Source organism: Triturus cristatus, chromosome 9 (assembly GCF_964204655.1).
Source record: "Triturus cristatus chromosome 9, aTriCri1.1, whole genome shotgun sequence".
NCBI lineage: Eukaryota > Metazoa > Chordata > Amphibia > Caudata > Salamandridae > Triturus > Triturus cristatus.
This window is the reverse complement of record NC_140592.1, coordinates 276,103,542-276,123,605: the sequence shown is the minus strand read 5'-3', so window position 1 is coordinate 276,123,605 and position 20,064 is coordinate 276,103,542. Positions and strand designations below refer to the sequence as shown.

Below are 20,064 nucleotides of genomic sequence, written 5' to 3'. Positions count from 1 at the left end.
TCTAAAGGTCATACATCACTGTAATCAACTACAATGGGCTTAGAACAAAAATGAATAATGAAATGATCTGCAGCTGATTAGAAGCCACCAACTTCGATGTCAGATCACCCTAAATTTAAGGCTGCGATTTCAAATATAGGTTGGACCTAGATGGACAAACGACACTACAGTTTTCCTGTTGCTCATCTTTGCTTGAAGTAAACACAGGGACCACATTCCAGCAAATAGAGGAGTCATGTGCGGAGTGTGCTCTACTGTGAGCTCAGGCTGGGTCTGCTGTATAGTGATCCCACGTCTATGGTACAATCAGGCTCCAAAACAAATGAAAATTATAGCCATGTCCATGAATACCACATGTCCATCTGTGAGGCATAACTATGGGAGACTCCTATATCCCAACACACTGTTGGTTTATGGTAAGAGCGGATGGCCACCAACAGGAAAGTGAGTGACACTTCCACAAGTCACAGAAAGAAATAAGATGCTCTAAGAATGCATCAGTGCCCAAGTTCAATATCTCAAATTGAAATTCTGTTCCATAATGTAAAGCATTCCTGGCACAGGGGCTGGATTGGAAGAGGTCTGTTAAGGAGAAATTTGTTGTGGTAGAAGGGCATCTATTTAATTAGAGAACACAGAGGGGAGACATGGATCATCCTGCCTGCAGGAGTAGCATAATCAAAACAGTTGTAGAGGAAAGCGGTGGTGATGGCAACGCAACATGCACACCAATATTTTTGTATTTGTTGAGCCCAGCCCCTTCATATAAGTGAAGAAGGCTGGTTGCAGGAAAAGAATATCCCACTGAGCTGACCTCTTGTAGATTTGGTTTGAGGCAGTAGGGACGAGAAGCTAAAGGTCTATAGCATTGACAACCAATGCATTTGCCTCTTTGATCAAGGGCTGTAAAGCGGACATAATGGGATTCTATGATGTATGTATACATGTATAGACCCAGTTGAAGGCGGTTACCGAAACAAGTCGGTCAGGTTATCTGTTGCATTGCTGTGGACCACTCGCATTTGGCAAGTTCATTACAAAATTTACAAGAAAAATAAAAGAGGCAGTTTTTGTCAAACATCCTGGCGAGTCCAGAATCATCCTTCTCCATGAGTGCCGCTGCATGGTGGACTGACTAAATTGTGTCACTTTTCGTATGTATGTATGTGTGTGTATATATATATATATATATATATATATATATATATATATATATATATATATATATATATATATATATATATATATATATTTATTTATTGGCGGTCGCCAGTCGGTAGTTCTAAGTAGGACCTTGTTTCAAATCAAAAAGTGTTGCTCTTTTGCCAATATCATCGGCGCCGTTTGACAAACCTTTACCGAAATTTTCAAAACTAATGGCCCACTCACTCTAGCTGCGGTCTTGAAAATTTCGGGGTGATCCCTCAAACGGGGGCCGAGAAAAAAGGGGGGCCCCAAAATGCTTTTTCTCCATGTTAATTTCAATAGGACACTGTTGACGCACCTACAGCATGAACTGGTGAACGGAATCACACCAAGTTTATCAGAAAGGTAGCTCTTGGTACAGAGTGCACTCTTTTTGTTAAATGGTGTAAATCGATTTAGTAGTTCCTGAGAAATGTAAACATTTCTCAAATTTATAAATATGGCCGCAGAGGATCCGCGAACCCTCCTAATCCCGAGCCTGAGATCCGATTGGCTGCCAACACTTCAAACCAGGAAGTGTTGGCAGCCATCTTGTGACTCAGTTGAACCGAGTCAAAAGGAAAACGGTAAAAAAATGTTACAAATTAAGAAAAGGGGGCAGGGTAGAAATACCCTGACCCCCTAGGCTTGCTTAGAGTGTCCCACAGGAACCCCTAGGACCTAAAAAAGAATTTTCTTTTTTTTCGGCGGGATTAGCGTTTGATCCACAAATCCGGTCTAAAAATAAATCAATAAATAAAGCGCAGGCTCCCGCGCTTCGTTTCCTTTAAGCCCAGACCGGGTCCCAGGGGCAATGAAAAAATGTGATTCCGGGCCAATGTGGCCCCCCCGCAGCCCTGGGGACCGCCACCTCCCAGGGGCTTTTTCATTCAATGCGGGGGGCTGTGATGCCCCCACACAGCCCTGGGGACAGCCAGTCTCCCGGGGCTAAGTATATAATTAGGCGTGGGGGGCTACTGCACCCCCCAACGCAGCCCTGGGGACCACCACCTCCCCAGGGCTATGTTGAAAATAATGTTAGGGGGCTCAAGCCCCCCCCCCCCCACATAGCCCCAGGGACCACCACCTCCCCGGAGCTACTTACAAATGAGAGGGGAGCCTCTCTCCTGGAGCCGTAAATGGCCCTGGGGACCACCATCCCCCAGGGCTGGCTCCAGCAATGTCCTGGGATGCCCACCCTCAGAACATTGCAGTTTGCAATGGGGTGCTCCTGCCATCCCATATCAAACAGTGTGCTCGCTTTGAACAAGTGAGAGCACTTTGCTCTCCGCACTTTGCTCTCGCTTGTTTAAAGCGAGTACACTTTGCTTTTTACCTCAGGGAGCTGCATGTTAGCTGCTCCCTGGGGGTAAAAAGCCATGCCGGCTCCTGCAGGAAGTAGGAGCCGTCTGGAACCACGGGGGCCTTCAGGATCCCCCCTCCCAAGGTCTCCAACCAGCTGGCCATGCCTCGGAGATGGACTGCCTCCAGAGGATGCAAATGCACCTGTCGGGGCACTGATGGTGGGGCTATGAGACCCCTTTACGTCCTGAGGTCCTTAGGACTAAAGTGGACTTCATCCCTCAAGCAGGAGTGTGCCAGGAGGCGCGTTTGCAGAGTGGTGGAGAAAGGGGACGTGGCCTCTGACCAACTCCCAGCAAAGCAGCTGTGTGGGGGCTTACTAGAGGTAACAGTAGGGCTAGTTGGCTCCCAGGGACCCTCAAGAAGCAAGGGGACTTCATCCCCCAACCAAGAGCGCGCCAGGAGGCGTGTTTGCAGACTGGTGGAGAAAGGGGGTGGGGCCAGTGACCACCTCTCAGCAATCCCACTGTGTGGGGCTTACTGGAGGTAACAGGTAGGCTAGTTGGCCCCTAAGGACCCCCAGCAGTGAGGGGGACTTCATCCCCCGACGAATAGCGTGCCAGGAGGCGTGTTTGCAGACTGGTGGAGAAAGGTGGCGTGGCCTGCTATCAGAACTCAGCAATCCTGCTGTGTGGGACTTACTGGAGGTAACAAATGCTCGAGCTTCAAAGCAGACTTAAAAGTGGAAAAGATGTGTTATAAAAAGGTCACAGACAACTCATATAAAGTTGTTCTTTTAGAATGTAAATAAAAGTAAATTTCTGCGAATCAGGAATAGAATTTCACAAAAATTGAAGAGGATGCTGCCACTGTAAGCAGAGACATTTTTTGCATGTGAAGTTAATCATTGGTAAGGGGCTAGGTGTGACCGGCAAAGACAAAATAATGCATGTGGGCAGATGAAGCTAGTTTTTAATGGCTTTGCAGGTACTAATGGCCAATCCAGATGGTCAGTCTTCTATTATCTAGGATCCACCTGATCATGTGTTTGACCACAATGGGCAATGTTATTATTGTCTGAGTAGACATGCATTGTATTGGGATTATGGTTATTCAAATGTAAAAAAGTATTTTACTCAGCAGCCAAAATATTATTTTCAGAATTGTCTCACAGAGAAAGAAGAAGGCATGGGTTTTGGTTATCAGATTACATTTCAAAGATATTTTAAAAGGCTATCATGAGGCATGAAAATAGGGTACGACGAGGAATGCGCTCAAGCTGCAATGTATTTGTTGGCTTTTTATGCTTGTCTCAGACCATGTCCAAAGCTCCATTGTCTTTTTAGCTAATTATGAGCTATTGAAATAGCATATACATACAATTGTTTTACATGACTACTATCAATATCACTTAAAAGTACAATTTATTACATTAGGATTGAACAGCAACTATCCTAGAGAATTAGTGATATACACTCCTTTTGGATAAACATGATGTAAGGGCTCTCTAACCTCAACAGACTTGAAATGTGGATTTACATCAAAAAGGTGTCCGGCTACAGCAAAAGCAATACAATCAAGTTGCATGTCAGAAACCAGGCCCAATCTGCTATAATTTTTTCCGGAGGTATAATTTACTCTTAATCTACTACTTGATTTCCGGAAGTTGCGTCTAGGAAGGCTGCTATGTGAATCGGCCCCTAGTAAATACGTTTTACATGTTTACCTCCTTAAATCCAAATAATAATTTGATAAACTATGTGGTAACTTAAAACTATAAACAGTTAAGAATTGGCTATGAAGCATGTCACTTGTAAACAGCAATGTCTGCAACAGCAAATTAAAATAATAAATCAAAGTTTGCAATAATTATACCCCTAAATATGCTACTAAAAATGCCACTGAAAAATAATAAGTAGAAAGAAGAATTAAGTCAATTCAAGGGTTTTCCACACAGCTACAAGAAATGTACAGGCTTTTATTAATATTTCCAATCAAAATGTTTACAGTGCCTGCCACAATATCAAAACGGTTCTGATCCTTAAGTACATACACATTCTTTGGAATACACACACGTGTCAAGGGACTTACCTTCCATGTTGCTGCATTGCGCCTGAAGTAGGCAAACATCCTTGTGAACCAATTGTAGATTTCGTTTAGTGTTAGCTGCTTCTCTGGCGATTCCAGAATTGCCTGCACAAAGATATGACAAATCACATGAAGCCACAAAATAAAAAACACCAAAAGCACAGACCAGTCTGAAAACAGGGAGCCATTTCATAAGCGAGGACAAAACAAGAGTCCCCTGAAATTATCTCCGATCAATGTTTTTATTTAACATTTCATTTGAAACACCTACAACACAAACATGTAATTGTTTTAAGTTTTTCTTTCTGTTTCCATGCGGAAATAGCTAATTTATTAGTCATTTCTGCAGCAGAATCAAAGGGAAATGCAAAATATTTCAACAGCTGATTAAAGCTCAGTAATTATTTAGAGCGCAGATTAATTCCAGGGATCAAAGATTACTGTAGCTTGTGATAATTGACTTGCCATCTTTAAACAGGCTCATTTTCACTGTTGTGTGAAATGAATTTCCTAATAATCACATTGTATTGTAAAAGTTAATCAAGGCCAATTAGGATATGTGCTTCCGTTTGCAAAAATATGCCCGGGTATGGTTTGGGACCTGCGTAGACTGCGCCGGATTTGGAGAGTATTATTATGCATGTGTTAGAATTAGACATACGTACATTCATTAGGAGTGTGTAGGAATGGCGTGAATTTACAGACTGGTAGGGCATATCAAACTAACAAATGCTATGAAAGCGGTGTTACAAGGTTTACATACCTGCCTAATTAAGGAAGCATATGTAAACGGAGGTCGCACTTCAGCGTTCTTGTAGAATTCTTGATTCTGCGCAATATCTGCAAAATGAAAGGATGTTAATGAGCAAGAATAAACACTTCAGCACTCCCCCTCAGCCCCCCCCCCCCCCCACTTTTTGAAGAAACGCAAAGAGTACCTGAAGAGATAGGCACGTTGTACTTGTCGGAGTACCGCCTCCTGATGGGAGTGACGTTGTGCATGCTGGTAGTCGTAATGACCGATGGTCCCTGGGTGACTGGAGTGATGGGAGTAGTTGGGGTGGTTGGGGTGTGAGGTAAGCTCTGAGGGGACGCCTCAGATGCGGTCTTTGAAAGGGTGACACTGGATACAAGATTCAACTGTGGAAAGACAAAAAGTGAAATTATTTTCTTTAAGTAATTATATACTGGAGTTACTATAGGTGCAGGAGAAGAGGGAAGGAGGGAACAAGAGAGTGAAAGAAAGATATGCAAGAGAGACCACAAACCATGGGTAAAGGTATTTTTTCTAATAATGCTGAAAAAAAATTCTAATGATTACTTGGTGGACCACGTAATTCACGAAAGTAAAAGTTGTATTGATTAAATGATTTGCCATTGCAGTACATGGATATTTAAAACCAATCACACATATAGAAGAAATGGCTTTTTCTCGCCTTAAATGTTATTGGTGTATATGTGAAGGAAAGGAGGTCCAACAAATGCCGAGTTAAAAAAATGAAATCTAGGACAAACTTCAAACATGCAAAAGCCGACGTGGAATCTGACTAGCCTCTATCCTTTTTTCTTCATATTTTCTAGATAAAGGTTTTTGGAAGGCCCCCACCCTGTCTCCACCCGGAGCCCTTCATCTCCAAACTTCACTGAAGAGGAAAATAAAATACTCAAACTTTCTGCCTTTACGCTTTAAATAGTCCACTGAAAGTTAACGTCGGTCACAGAAAGATCAGCAGAAAAAACACTGCTATTATTTCAGGTATCGGGGTTCAGATAACCCAGAACGCGATGTCATCATATTTCAAGCTACCTCGGATTTCCAATGCACCACACCAGCTAATGTCTTGTTTCTCTGCGATTTATAAGGGGAAATCCATTAATTCATTTTGCAGTAAAATAACTGCAATCTAGACAGGCTTTACAAGTGAAAATATTATAAAACAATGAACAGCTTATTTAGAAATGCAATTAAAGCAAGTGCAATTCAAAATTAAAGCAACAAACACTGTGGAGTTTTTAAGTGCTTGAAAATGCACACGGATAAATTCAGAATAAAAATATGTATTTTCATTATGCAGGAAACAGTTTATGTGGGGGAGGCGACAGAGCGGTGCCTAGTAGGAAGGCCAAACTTTCCAGATAACTGCGGGTGAACCAGATGATGTGCAAAAGATGCCCTACTTTAAGAACACAATTCTAATGTTGGATGTCTACCAATTGTTCTCTGTTAAAGAAATTACTTTGGGAGTTCCTTCCAGTAGACCCAAAGCAAACCCACCAAAAACTAGGGCCCAATTTTTGTAGCTCCAACAAATATGTTTTCCTACTGTTTAACAGCATCCTGGAAATTTGCACCAGTTGAAATCTGTGGAAGTTATTTTGTACATCAAACCTTCCTTCATCTTGCAATGGAAAACAAAACAACCTGCCAATATTTTGGCCCCAAAACTGAACAAACTCCTACCCAACATCTTTAAAAACATCATATAGGAGGGGCCTGTATGACTCAGGTTAACTCGGGTAAACTCTGGAGCAGCATAATTTTGTCTCCACCCATACACGTCACAAATACGCAATACAAACACACACTTAGCACCCGTTTTCTGTGTGGCTTAACGATATTAATGTAAAGTGTTGCACTTGACATGTTTTTAATTTTATTTTATTTGAGGTTTTATATAGTGCAACAATGACCCATTAGGGTATTGGAGCACTTTTCAGGGATAAACACTTTGCGTACAGTATAGGTATAGACAAAATACAAGGATAGGGTTAGGGAATGGACTACAGTAGGACAGAAGTCAGCGCTATATACAATAAACAGTACAGTATCAAAATCAGCGAGCGATATGTCAGCAGTAAAACAAGGGGACAATTGATACATGGAGAGGGCAAAGCAATGCAGGAGATTGTGCACAGAAACATAGGTCATGAAAAGGCGGAATGCGCAGTAAAGGAGTTATTGGAGGAATTTGCTCATTAGGAAGGTTTTCGCTTCCTTTTTGAAGCGCAACAAAGTAGGAATTCTTCTGATGGGGGGGAGGTTCCAGAATCTTGGTGCAGCCCCAGAGAGCGCTCGGTTATATGTTTTTACATTGCGGAAGCGGGTGGTTGGAGCACACGGTCTCTGGCAGACCGGGAGTTTCTGGTTCTCCCAGCCATCACAATTTTCTGGGCGAGACACTTCGGGGTGTTTGTGTACAAGGCTTTGTGAGTGATGCAGGCCAGCTTGAGCTGGATTCTGCCTTCATGAGGAAGCCAGTTCAAGGCCTTCAGATGTGGTGAAATGTGGTCAATTTGATTTGAGCCAGATAAGAATCTAGCTGCTGCGTTGAGGCAAGCTTTTAGCGGAGTCGTCAAAGTCTTTGGTAAGCCAGATAGGGTAGAGCAGCAGTATTAAATTCTGGAGATAACTAACGCCTGATCTGCGGATTTTAGATTGGCAGTATCAAGGAAGGGTTTTCGTTTTCTCAAGTAGCTCAGATGGAACCTGACAGTTTTGGCCATGAAATTGATGTGTTCACGCATATTCAGGTTGCTGTCCAAAGTTATCCTGAGCGATTTGGAAGAATCCACTATGGTTAGCATGCAGTTGAGTGCTGTGATCAAGTTAATCCATTCAGGGATGTCTTTGGATTTTTTTGGGGGGGGGGGTGGGGGGGAGAGATGAGAAGGTACTCAGTTTCTTGGTGAGCCATTAACCAGTCAGATTCAGGGCACCATTCAGGTAGGTAATCTCCTCAAGAGAAGAGATTTTGATGTATATCTGAGTGTCATCTGTGTACATGTTGAAGAAGATTTTGGCCGTGCGAAGGATTTCAGCTAGTGGTTCAAGGTAGAGATTAACGATGGTAGGGGACAGAGTAGAGCCTTGAGGGACACTGATAGAGATCGGGGAAGGAGCAGATAGGTTGTTGTTGTTGACTAAGAATCTCTGGGTGCGGTTCTGGAGGAAGGAACCAAACCATTTGATGACGGTACCTCATAGGCCCAACATGTGTTCGAGGCGTTCAAGAAGTTTCTCATGGTTGACTGTGTCGAAAGCGGAGGAGTGATCCAGGAGGACCAAGAGACAGGTTTTGCCTTGGTCAAGGGCTAGAAGAGTCTACAATGTGAAGAATAGTGGTTTCAGTGCTATGCCCAGGCCTGAACCCAGATTGGAAATCGTCAAGTAAAGAGAAATCAGCGATGTGTTGGCTTAGTTGTAGCTGTGGTTGACATCACTATTAAAGTGCATTTAATGTAGAACTAGAGAATTCATATATACTGTGTGCCTTAAGTCATTAAATAACATTTGCCATTTAGGTGATTGAATAAACCATCCTCACACTATTAAAATGTATTTACTTTAGAAACAAAAATGATTTATGTAATGTGTGCACTCACGTTCCATATTTGCATTTAAATGTAGTTCTTAGTCATACTTATGCCCACGTACTCAAGGTTTCGTCAGTTTGTAACATGACTCTAAATTACTGACATTTGCCATTTATTTATACGTTGAATGTACACACGCATAAAATGTGCACCATTGATTTAATACGCTAACTTGATATTGCCAGGCCTGTATTTCTTTCTGCATTAAATTGTATTTCCCTTTTTTTGTTTGCCAGTCTCTCCCTTGCGGGTGTAATGCACATGGTTTGTTAGTTTGAGAATAGATAAAACACTGTACTAGTGATAGTGAGTTTGAGAAGAAGACCTTGAAAAGGAACATGGAGAGCCAGAGTGTTAACTGAAAGTGTCAATTCAGCACTGTTACAAAGGCGTACAGGTGACCAAGGACAATACTGTTCCCATGTTTGGTTTGAGAGAAACTGTCGATGTTTCAACTCATAATGTGAGAATGGAAAGGAAAATGGAGCCCGGATGATGAGAACAGAGTAGTGATACTTGGGAGATTCCGGTGGAAATAACAGGAGTTCACACTGTCTGAGGTTACTGAAACTTTCCTTTGGACTTTGAGAGGGTTAGACCTCTAGGCTTTCCCTTTGACTCTTGCAGAGAGTGGCTTAGACTAACACTCATTTCCCTGATCCAAGAAGACTCTTGACCGAGCTTCTCAAATGCTAACACCTTCCTGCAATTTTCCACATTTTCTGAATTCTTTGCATTGCCCTTAAATTATGGATGGAATAAAGAATCAAAACTGTTCTCTGAGCATCACATTCTGTTACTGATCTTTTGCGTTGCTGTGACTGAACTTTTTGTCTGCCTTATTTAGGGTTTCCAGTTGTTATTCTGTATCTTTAAAGCATGGTACTAAGATTTGTTTATCTTAACTAGACTGCTAACTTGTAATAAGCCTTCTTAACTATGGTCACAAATGGGTTGCACTGTTAATTAAATTGATTGATTTAAAGCAAACTCGCTTTACCTCTCATTTTACGAAGAAAAGGTCCACCGGATAACAATGGTAAGAGGGTTGGCCCAGCGCTGTATCATTCCTACAAAGTACTGCTGATGGTCACTGAAATTCATAACTCTAGATTGAGTTTTGTTTGGATTAGCAGTAGTCTGAGTAGTTGGGACAATAGCTCACCTATGTTTCTTCAATTCAAACAGTTTACGAAATAGTGCAACTTGCCCAAGAAATCACTAAACACCAGTGTAAAGGATCTAGAGGACACTCATTTAGAATAGCTTCCTATTGCTTTAGGTAAAATGTAAAAACCTATCTACTTTCCTATTCTTGTAAATATGTTTTGGTATGTGATAAAATGAGAAAATAGTTTCAGAAAGCGGTGGAAAGCTTTGACCTAGTAAACTTAGGTGCAGGGATCCTAGACTACTGTATAGGCATCAAGAACTATGGGTTGCTGATTGGAATGCATTTTGGACAGCTCTAAGCAACACACTTCACATAATGACTCTTAGATGTATAGAAAGACCAGCAGATTTTCCCAGATTCACACCTGGTTGAAAGCAGAGATTAGAATCCAAGTCTTGAGAGTGCAAGGTCAGCATTGTAGCACTAGACGGCATTTCTGGTCCAATATTAACCTTCCAGTTCCCAAACAACTAATACCCACCACTGTAAAAGTTTAAACCCATCATACACTATCTCCACATGCTGCCATTTTTTAGGCTATCTGTCACCGTTACAATTTAATCTGCCTTAAAAAGAATTGAAGACACAATGACAACATACCCAAATCAAATATTGGACCTTTAATCATTGCCTTCAGTAAACTGCATAATTGCATTGACTGAATATTTTAAAAAAGGACCACATGTACACTGTTACTGCTCACAATAAAAGGCAAACTTGCTCACGTGCTTTGCATTTGCATGCAATTCGAATGTGAAACCAGGGCTTTAAGGGGGAGAGATTTCTCAAAAGGGATGTGGCCTAAACTTGCAAAATACAAATCTGTTCTTCCCATAGTGTGCCGCTCGACTGATATTTTGCTACTTCTCTGTGCTTTGTTATTGTATCCAGATATATAACACAACAACTGACATACACGTAAAGCAAGCCAGCACGGTTAGCTTTGTCAATGGCTGTTAGCTGTATCAGATAAAGGTTTTGTTGGAAATATTGAAAATGTTTCAATTCTGAAATTATGAGTTTGAATTAAACATTACTAAGGTCTGTGGAAGGTGTACTGACTCCAGGTGTCTCAACCACTCCCATTCTTCCCTTCACAACACATTCCTATGAAGTCTGCACTAGACACTTGCGCCCCTTTTTCTCTCCACATCTTTTTGAAATCCTCCATCTGCATAGCTCACATTTCATCCCTTTCTCTTCAGCACCCTCTTTACACTTTCCCCTGTATGTACCTACTTCAATTTCCTTCACTTCTCCACCATTACACACACATAACACATCAAGTAACCTATCAAACTACATTTTCTTAAACTGCTGCCTGGTCAATGTTTTGACTTTCTTCACGCACATTTGCACAGAATCACAATTACACCTGAAATACATGACCCTTGCTTTATGTGCTGTACAGACAGGCCAAGGATCGAATAACAATGTATACTGAACTCCTTTTTGACCCAGTGACAAGCACTATGAGAAACTCACTTCCTTCAACCTCAACTCCAGAGCACTCAATTGTAGTACACATGGATACGACTCAGTCCAGAGTATTCACTATAAAAGTGTAATATGCTGCATAAAAACGACAAAAACGTAACATCCAAGAAACAACAAGCACTGGCATAGCCAATAGGTCTCGCTATTGGGAACTTATAAGTATTTAGTTATGCAGCACAATATCCTTAGTGCAACAACAACTGTTGCACGGCTAAGCAATTATAAGGTCCCAAAGGCGAGACCTATTGGCTATGCCAATGCTAGTCAGTCCGTGTTGCTGGCCAGATGTTCCTGGTTTGGCGAACAGACGGGCTTAGGAGTTATCTTGACACTCCTGCATGGCAGGTTTAGATAGTTTGGTCTGTGGTGTCGACACTGAAATGAGACTGCAGCATTAACATCTGTATAGTGCAGCCAGCGTTTTCAGATGGGTAAGCCCATGACATAATGCAATAAATTCCTGATGGTGCCCACCTTTGCCTTTGTGAACTTTCCCAATTTTTTTTACCTGTGCCCACATACGCCCTCTGCCATAACCTGTCCTACTCCGCAGGCAGTGTTGGCCGAGCTGCAGTCTGTTCTCTTCCCGGCGTTGTGTATGCTTAGCTACAGTCTGTCCTTTTAGGAAGCTGCTGGTCCAATATGTCTCTAACAGAAGGTTAATGCAAGCTGCCGGCTGCCCTCGTATCTCATGGCGGGTCCAAAATGCGCCTCACAGGATGGAAGGCTGCTTTTGCAGCGTGCACTCAGTAGCAGACAGCGCAGGCCGGCCTGCTGTGCAGTGTACCCCCACCATCACTGGTCCAGGCCGAGTCACCTTGAGATGTGACTGGCGATGCCAGACTAGGACAAAGGGTACTTGTGGCGCTGCCTTCCCCCGCCTCCCAGCCACGCATGCTGACGTGAGCGAGCGAGGGCGCCTCCATTCTGATGCTCGGAGCTTTGCGTGCAGAGCATGCACAGGCTGCAGCCGAAACACTGTGCCTTTCATGGCGCTGAACAATAGCAGCCACTCCAATGCCGTCGCTAGTGACAAAATGGGAACGAGACCCTTGTAACGCACAGCATATGAAACGCATTCTTCAGGGATGCACATCACACAGCCCCCCTGACGCCCTTTAGAGAATGCATTCACCCCCTGAATCAAGACACAAGCTGTCCATGCACACATGGGCACTGATATCACATTTTTGCGTGATACCAGAGGTTGCACATTGGGTGGATGAGGTGGGCGAGCCAGCAAATTTACAGAGAAAACCAAGCCCAGGATCTGACGTGGCTCCAACGTCATTACAAGCCGAGCCGAGGGCATATTTCCATGTAAATCACGCAGCAAATACCATCGAAAAGTATGATAAAAGACATTCAAATACAAAAATTTTAAAAAAACTTTAACACCCGGAAGCTCCCATGCCACATACCCGGATCTGTCGAAAAATGAAACTGACAAAAACAGAGGGGGAAACGGGCGGGGGGAGTGCGAGCAGAGGAGCATGATTCACAGCGATCTAAAACAAACACAAATGAAGCAGACCAGAAGGGAGGTGGAAAAAGGGAGGGGGTAGTGCAAGCAAAGGAGCCTGATTAGAGCAATAAAAACACAGATGGCAGCTGTGCACGTGCATGTGCTCGTGAACGCAAGCTGGAGGCCAGCAAAAGCCTCTGGTGGCACTTTTAAAAGCCACTTACTAAATGTCTCGAAGAGACAGCATGCGCCGTCTCAGGCGAGACCTAAAAATACGCTTAGGAATGGAAGATTAAGTAAAGCACGAAATATAAACAGAAATGAAATCGCTCAGTTGGATTTCCTTAACGTGTTTAGAAATCGAGCAGTGTTTTTGTCTGTAAAGTCCAGGCTCGATAGGGACACGTTTCAATGTCTGCTTGTAATTACTTCCGGGTAAGAGAATCAGAGGGACCCGGACCACTTAAAGCCCTGGGTTACACTGTATGAGTTCTTTATTGAACTAGTTAATTAATGAGTTGTTTGCAATATAAACTTGTGAAATATGCTATCTTTGTAGAAACTAACTCAGGAAACAAGGCGTTTGTTGTTATATGTATCTAATACAGCCTTATAGCACGATGCCAAGGGCTAGACCAGTTATCAAAGACCTTGAATCGGAGTTAAAGGCCCGAGCTATAGGTGAGAGCTTTAAGGGAGAGTGCCTTTAACAACTGGTATAGTCCAATGTACAAGAGTTATAAGGCTATTGAAACATTCCACCTACAGACAGAATGATCTAAATGATCAGAGGGAGAAACAGGAAAGCAAACCCTTGGAATGTTGGAGCAGAAGGCCTATACCAGCCATTATTAGTCCTGAGACACTTCAATGTGGTCAGTGAAGCTCTCAACATTCCAGTTTTCCAATATTAATATCAAAGTTGTATTAAAGTTGGAACAAAGCACTACTCATTGTTGGAGTGTATCTATTACAACAGATTTCTAAAATGCAAAATAGCCAAGAACACATAAAACACATGATTTTACCTGCAAGGCCATGCTGCCTGAAGGTGTTCTCTAAGAAGGGGAAGCATTATGGGAAATATTACCTCCTCATCCTCTTTGTAACCTGCACTCTGACATAGTCTGTAGCTCTTGTATACTAACTTAGTCTGTACCTCCTTCAATAGCCATCCTGATAGCGCAGAAATAAAACAAAGATTTATCCATGGCCCATATTCCCCTCCTTGTTAGAGGTGGGGCTTGTAAAACAACATGTCACACAATGTTTCTTTTTTTGCCAGTCACTAATAGAATACTCTGCAGAACCTAACATGTGGGTCTAACATTTTCTTCTGTGAAGGGCTTGGTGATGTGCACAGATATTAGGCATTTGCACTGTTGAAGAATGTACAGCAGATTAAGGTTCCCAAGGTACTTTCTGGGCGTGGCCCTGGATGAAACATGAGCATGTTCAACTTTAGGAGACACCACAGATGGAAATATAGGTAAGGTCCCTTTTTTCGTTCTAGGAAAATGGCTCCGAGGACCAGAGCCAAGTCTCAGCAGTAAAGAGCAGAAAAAACTGGATGTGAACATCAAGGGTCTATCTCCTAATAGAGCGGCCCATTTCTCCTAGGGCTGATACTGCTGTGCATACTCAAATGAGCAAGGAAACTACACTGGTTCGAAAACAAATATGGAGTTCTTTTTCCAGACATCGGGGGGGCTAAAATTCAATTTGCACATAAAAGGCTGGCATGGCACGCAAGATGGAGTTCAACACTGCCTCCCTTTGCCTAGATCCAGGCTCCCAGGGCCTGTGGCACGCAATTCAGTGAATTAAGATTTCCTTTCACTCTCTTCGCTGGAGATATTGTGGCTAGCTTGTCAGGTAGGTTGGGGGGATGCGGGTTTAAAAGGCAATCTCATCCTCGTGTATGGTTATCATGTCAGTTCAGGACTTCCTTTAATTGGGCATTGAAATGAGGCAGTGCACTATCAGGCAAAGCTGTAAAGTGGTCTCTGTCGCCAAGCACTGTTGAGATTTCACAGGCTACTCTTACAAGCCACCAGGGTCAAAGGACTTCCAACAACACTTTTTCACCGAGACACACTGCATAAAAACAAATATTGGGTTGGCTATCAAGGTACACACTGCATAACTAGATATCATGTGTGCCACACACAAACGTCCAAAATAAACATTATGTAAGGCACCATACAAACATCCAGAACAGCTCACAAATCTTTTGTCCACATTGTAATATAGTTGTCTAAAATAGTGCGCCTATAGTCTCCACACAGACTCACCACACACAAACATAAAACAGAACACACTAGACTGAACACGGCATATAAATCTAACGAGTAAAGAACACTGACAGTTTTCAGACTGTATCCATCATGGTTAGCTGCAAATTAACATACAAACAATGGAGGCCCACAAAATACTTTTTTGCCAGTTTCTGCTTATTGCGCAAGGAATATTCTGAGATGCCACACAAATACAACATACACATCACGCCGAACATCTAACCACACAGTTTTAACAACGACACTATCACCAAGGTAAGAGCTGCACTGCAAACACAAAGTGCACACAGAACAGAGCTTTAAACATAGCTATATAAATAGCATAGCAATACCATACTTAGACAGTCTCTAAATGCTGGCCTTCAGGAACGTTTACTGACTTAACAGATGTACAAGTCATTGAAAATATCTTCAAGACTAATTTTTACACCAGCACGCGCGCACACACACGCGCTGACCCAGTAATCCAAAGAAACCATAGATGCTCATTTTGCATATAAACCCTTCAGTCAGCCTCACACCAGGCATGTTATACTACATAATAATAGACATGAACAAGAGCACAACAACAAACATACCATCATAGGATGGTAGAGTCTCCCACTCAGAGGGTAAAGTAAAACTAAGAATCATGTGGAAAAGCAGGTGACAATGCTGTGATGCAATACCGAAGACTTTCTGGAACTATACAAATACCTATAAGACAACAAGCATTCATAATATGTTTTAATGGCACAGTAATGTGCTCACACACGCCTGCTTCTCCAATTAGAATACACGATCCATCAATGTATTTATTTTGATCTGGACATTTGACGAAGACTCAAGTTTGTATGATTTTCCTCATCAGCACACACAAACCGTGACACTACAGGCCTAATAACAGGCAAGGACACACATATTTTCTGATCTAGCGCACCTGAAAGGAATTCTGCATACAACAAAGAACAATTGCTCATATATTTAAACAAGCATTGGCAAGTCCAATCTCTCGGACGCTGGCTTCTGATCTTTTTGGCTCTGATAACACATATTTTGTTAGTGAATGTTTTTTGAAGAAAGGCATGTACTTTATGAAAACAAACACTAGCTAAAAGACACAACATATACATTTATTTTATGTATAGCACACATTGTACAAGTACTCTCTGGCACTGAAGGGTACTACTCATTGTGCAGATGTGCACACTGTGGAGAGCAGAATGGCATCATTCACAGTCAGGCAAGCCAGTGAGTGAAGTGGGCTGACCATGTACTCAATGCTGTTTGCGGAGGTTGGCGTAAGCAAACTTTGAATGCCATTAGAGCACAGCAATGGGTGAATAGGGCTTGCTGAGAGCTCCTGTAAAATATATATATAAAAAAAATATATATATAGAAAATATAGAGATAGAGATAGATAGAGAGAGAGAGAAAAAACAAAATGGTATTGCCAACGCCAGATCTATAAACGGCATGTAGACGTGTGCGATTCACATGGCGTTTGCCTTCTAAGGGTTTTAATTTGCCGCAAGAACAATGGACGAAATATTCCATTCCTGCTAAAAATCAGCAAATGAAATTCATAAAGGTCAATGATGTACACTCTAAGAATGTTAATGGTGTTGATTTCTTCTAAGCTTTCTCCATATTAGGTGGCAAAGGTTGCGTGTGGGGGAGGGCTGTGGAGGTGTAGGGAAATGGGAGCGGCATAGTGAGAGGACCCCAACAGCCTTGACGAATGACACTGTGATTCACACCCATTGCGGAGCTGTCACTAATCAGCTACAGAGGAAGCACCCAATCTTGGCTAATTACCAGATAAAAGTGTGTTGTAAGGGCTTTAATTAGAGGATGCTTATAGAGGTGATCTAATGATTAAACGCTGCATTCGAATGACCCCACCATCATAAATGTGCAGGGGTGCAAGATGTCTAGAATATTTTGTAGAAACAGTAATTTTATTTCAATATGGTGCGCTAGTAATGTTTGTAATAACAAGGAGGTAAATGAATTACAGTACAGCTCCTCAAGGAAGGCAGTAGCTTTGAGCAGCTGTGCCTGTTCCAACCTTAAGTGCGAAATCTCAACAGCAGAGCTGCAATCAAGTGGACATTTTCTGACTGACCTCTCTTGCTATTAATTTTGAGGAAAACTAATGACACATATACATATTCCCACAAACTTACTTTAATTGCTAATTTGCTAAAAGACCTCAGTTTGCAAATTAAACCTGACTGCAAAACAAAACGCTGTGAGAGCGAGTCGAGGGTTCCTCATCTCTTGCAACCATTTGTAGGCCGATCCAATATGTTAATGAAATCCTGACCTTGTCAAGTGGTAGAGGGGTCAGAGTCCTGGAATTACTTTGTTTGATGCAATAATCTATTATTCTCTGAAGGAGATTCGTGTCAACTACTGAGGGAAATAAACTGGAAGAAGGTTAAGGTATGAACATAATCAACCTACAATTTAGCGCCTCATCTACCTACTTCATTAATCGTCTAACATTTAAGCTAAGGGGTAATTGGCAAATGATGAAGCCTAAGAAAATGCATCCTCTCAGTTTGCTCCATCTTCTCTCTAAATATTACCCAGCTGTTGATTTTTTTTAAGGTCCATCCAATGCAAACTTAAAATTCAGTCTACCAAAGCGTTTTCGTTGATTGAATTTACGCATCATATCCTATTTTATCCCAAGATTTCAAGCAGTAATGAATTAGAGCAGACAATTTGTATGTCAGGGTCTGATTAGACAGCCAATAGTTCCATTGGATCATGCAAGGTTTATGGCGGCAGGGCCCGTCCACATTAGTAGCAGGGTGATGGACAGCTTAACAAGCACCCCCCCCCCCCAGCACATTCCCCCACCGATTTTGGTGACAAGTTCTTGATGCCGAGAAATATGAGGACATCTCCACCAAGCAAAGAAGCACTTACATCATATAGTTAACAGGAAGGACCCTTGTTTGGTGGAGATTCACCTCTCTGTAGTCTAGTCGTCTTCTATATAGGAGGATTCATGTTTTCACATATTTCTGGATAAAGACGCACCAGGGACAATCCGATTGTCAAAACGCACACAAGGTCACAGGTGACATTCCCTCATGCTCCATTACGCAGCTGTAGTGTAGAATACGTACAGAACATTTACCCAAGGAGGTAGCACTTAGTAATTAATCAGTAGAAAGAACACAACATGGGTAGATATTTTGTGCAAAGGGCATGTTCAGTTCCTTTGTGGCTGAGTCACTCCCACAGCTACTGACACACCCACACAGACACTCACACACCCACTGACAGATGCACTTAGACACTCACAGACCCATACAGCCCCTCGCAGATCCATTCAGAAACTCATGCACCCAGGCACACACCCATACAGACACTTATGGACTCACTCACAGACTGACACACTCATGGAGGCACCTGCAAACCCACAATCTCTCACCTACTCACATACCCACTGAGACAGTCATGGACCCACTAAGACACTCACTCACAGACCCACTGAGACACTCACAAACCCACACAGACACTCACGCACTCCCTCACACACCCACTGAGACACTCACTCACACATTTACTCTCCTAAAGGTTACAGGTTATAGTTAAAAATTAAAAAAAAACTTTAGAAATTCACTTGACAAAAAACAAAGGGTACAGGGACATCAGAGTTAGGAAACAACATTAAAAAAATCTTATTCACTTAAAAAAACAAAGGGACGTTATAGTTATGAAGTAGAATTTTAAAAAACGTAATTCTTTGAAAAAAACAACGGTTACAGGGACGTTACAGTTATACTCAGATTTTACTTGTACAAAACAGTGAAATTCAGCAGTTAAAATTACCTGAGCTAACTATAACTTAAGCCCCCGCAATGCATGGCTTATGACCTCACATAGTACATCACTCATGACATGGTCAGTGATATCAATGATGGCATCATCCACAGAACTACTCACAGAACCACTCACACCCATATACACCTCATACTCCCACCAACACACCCACACAACCACTCACATGACCATTCAGACCCATACAAGTACTCACACAACCACTCACTCACTCATGCAGTCACTCACACAATCACTCTCACCCATACAGCTACTCACACAACCATTCACTCACGCATAAAGCTACTCATACAACCAGTCACTCACCTATACAGCCACACACACTGCCACACACTCATCCATACATCTGCTCACACACCCACTTATTCAGTCATACAGTCACTCACACAGCCATTCACTCACCCATACACCTACTCACACACCCACACAACTACTTAAATACCCATTCACACATCCATATAATCACTTATACACTTGCTTACTCACCCATACAACCACTTGCTCTCCAAAACAACCACTCACTCACACATACAGCCACTGACACCCATCCACTGAGCCACTCACACAGCCAGTCACTGATATAGCCACCCACACTCACCCACCCATGCAGTCACTCACTCGCCTATACAGCCTCTCAACAGAGCCACTCACACACCCACACTACCACTTACAAACCCACTCACACATCCATACAAGTACTCACATGCCTAATCACTCATCTATACAGCCACTAATACAGACACTGACTGTGCAATACATCTACTCACACACCCACTCACTCTCGCACCCACTCAGTCACTTACCCATACACCCACTTACAAACCAAGTCACTCACCATTACA

At 42.4% G+C, this 20,064-nt stretch overlaps 1 protein-coding gene across 42 annotated transcripts in view; it reads right to left on the bottom strand.

Moving 5' to 3' along the window:
* Positions 1 to 20,064, bottom strand: part of FOXP1 (forkhead box P1) — a 1,129,017-nt gene that overhangs the window by 35,091 nt on the left and 1,073,862 nt on the right. For all 42 annotated transcript variants that reach the window (XM_085624906.1, XM_085624905.1, XM_085624913.1 and 39 more), the window contains 3 exons: positions 5,514 to 5,715; positions 5,339 to 5,415; positions 4,579 to 4,680 (listed from right to left, as the gene is read on the bottom strand). In XM_085624906.1, coding sequence (XP_085481032.1) covers positions 4,579 to 4,680; positions 5,339 to 5,415; positions 5,514 to 5,715 — 381 coding nt within the window. The remainder of the gene's footprint in view (positions 1 to 4,578; positions 4,681 to 5,338; positions 5,416 to 5,513; positions 5,716 to 20,064) is intronic.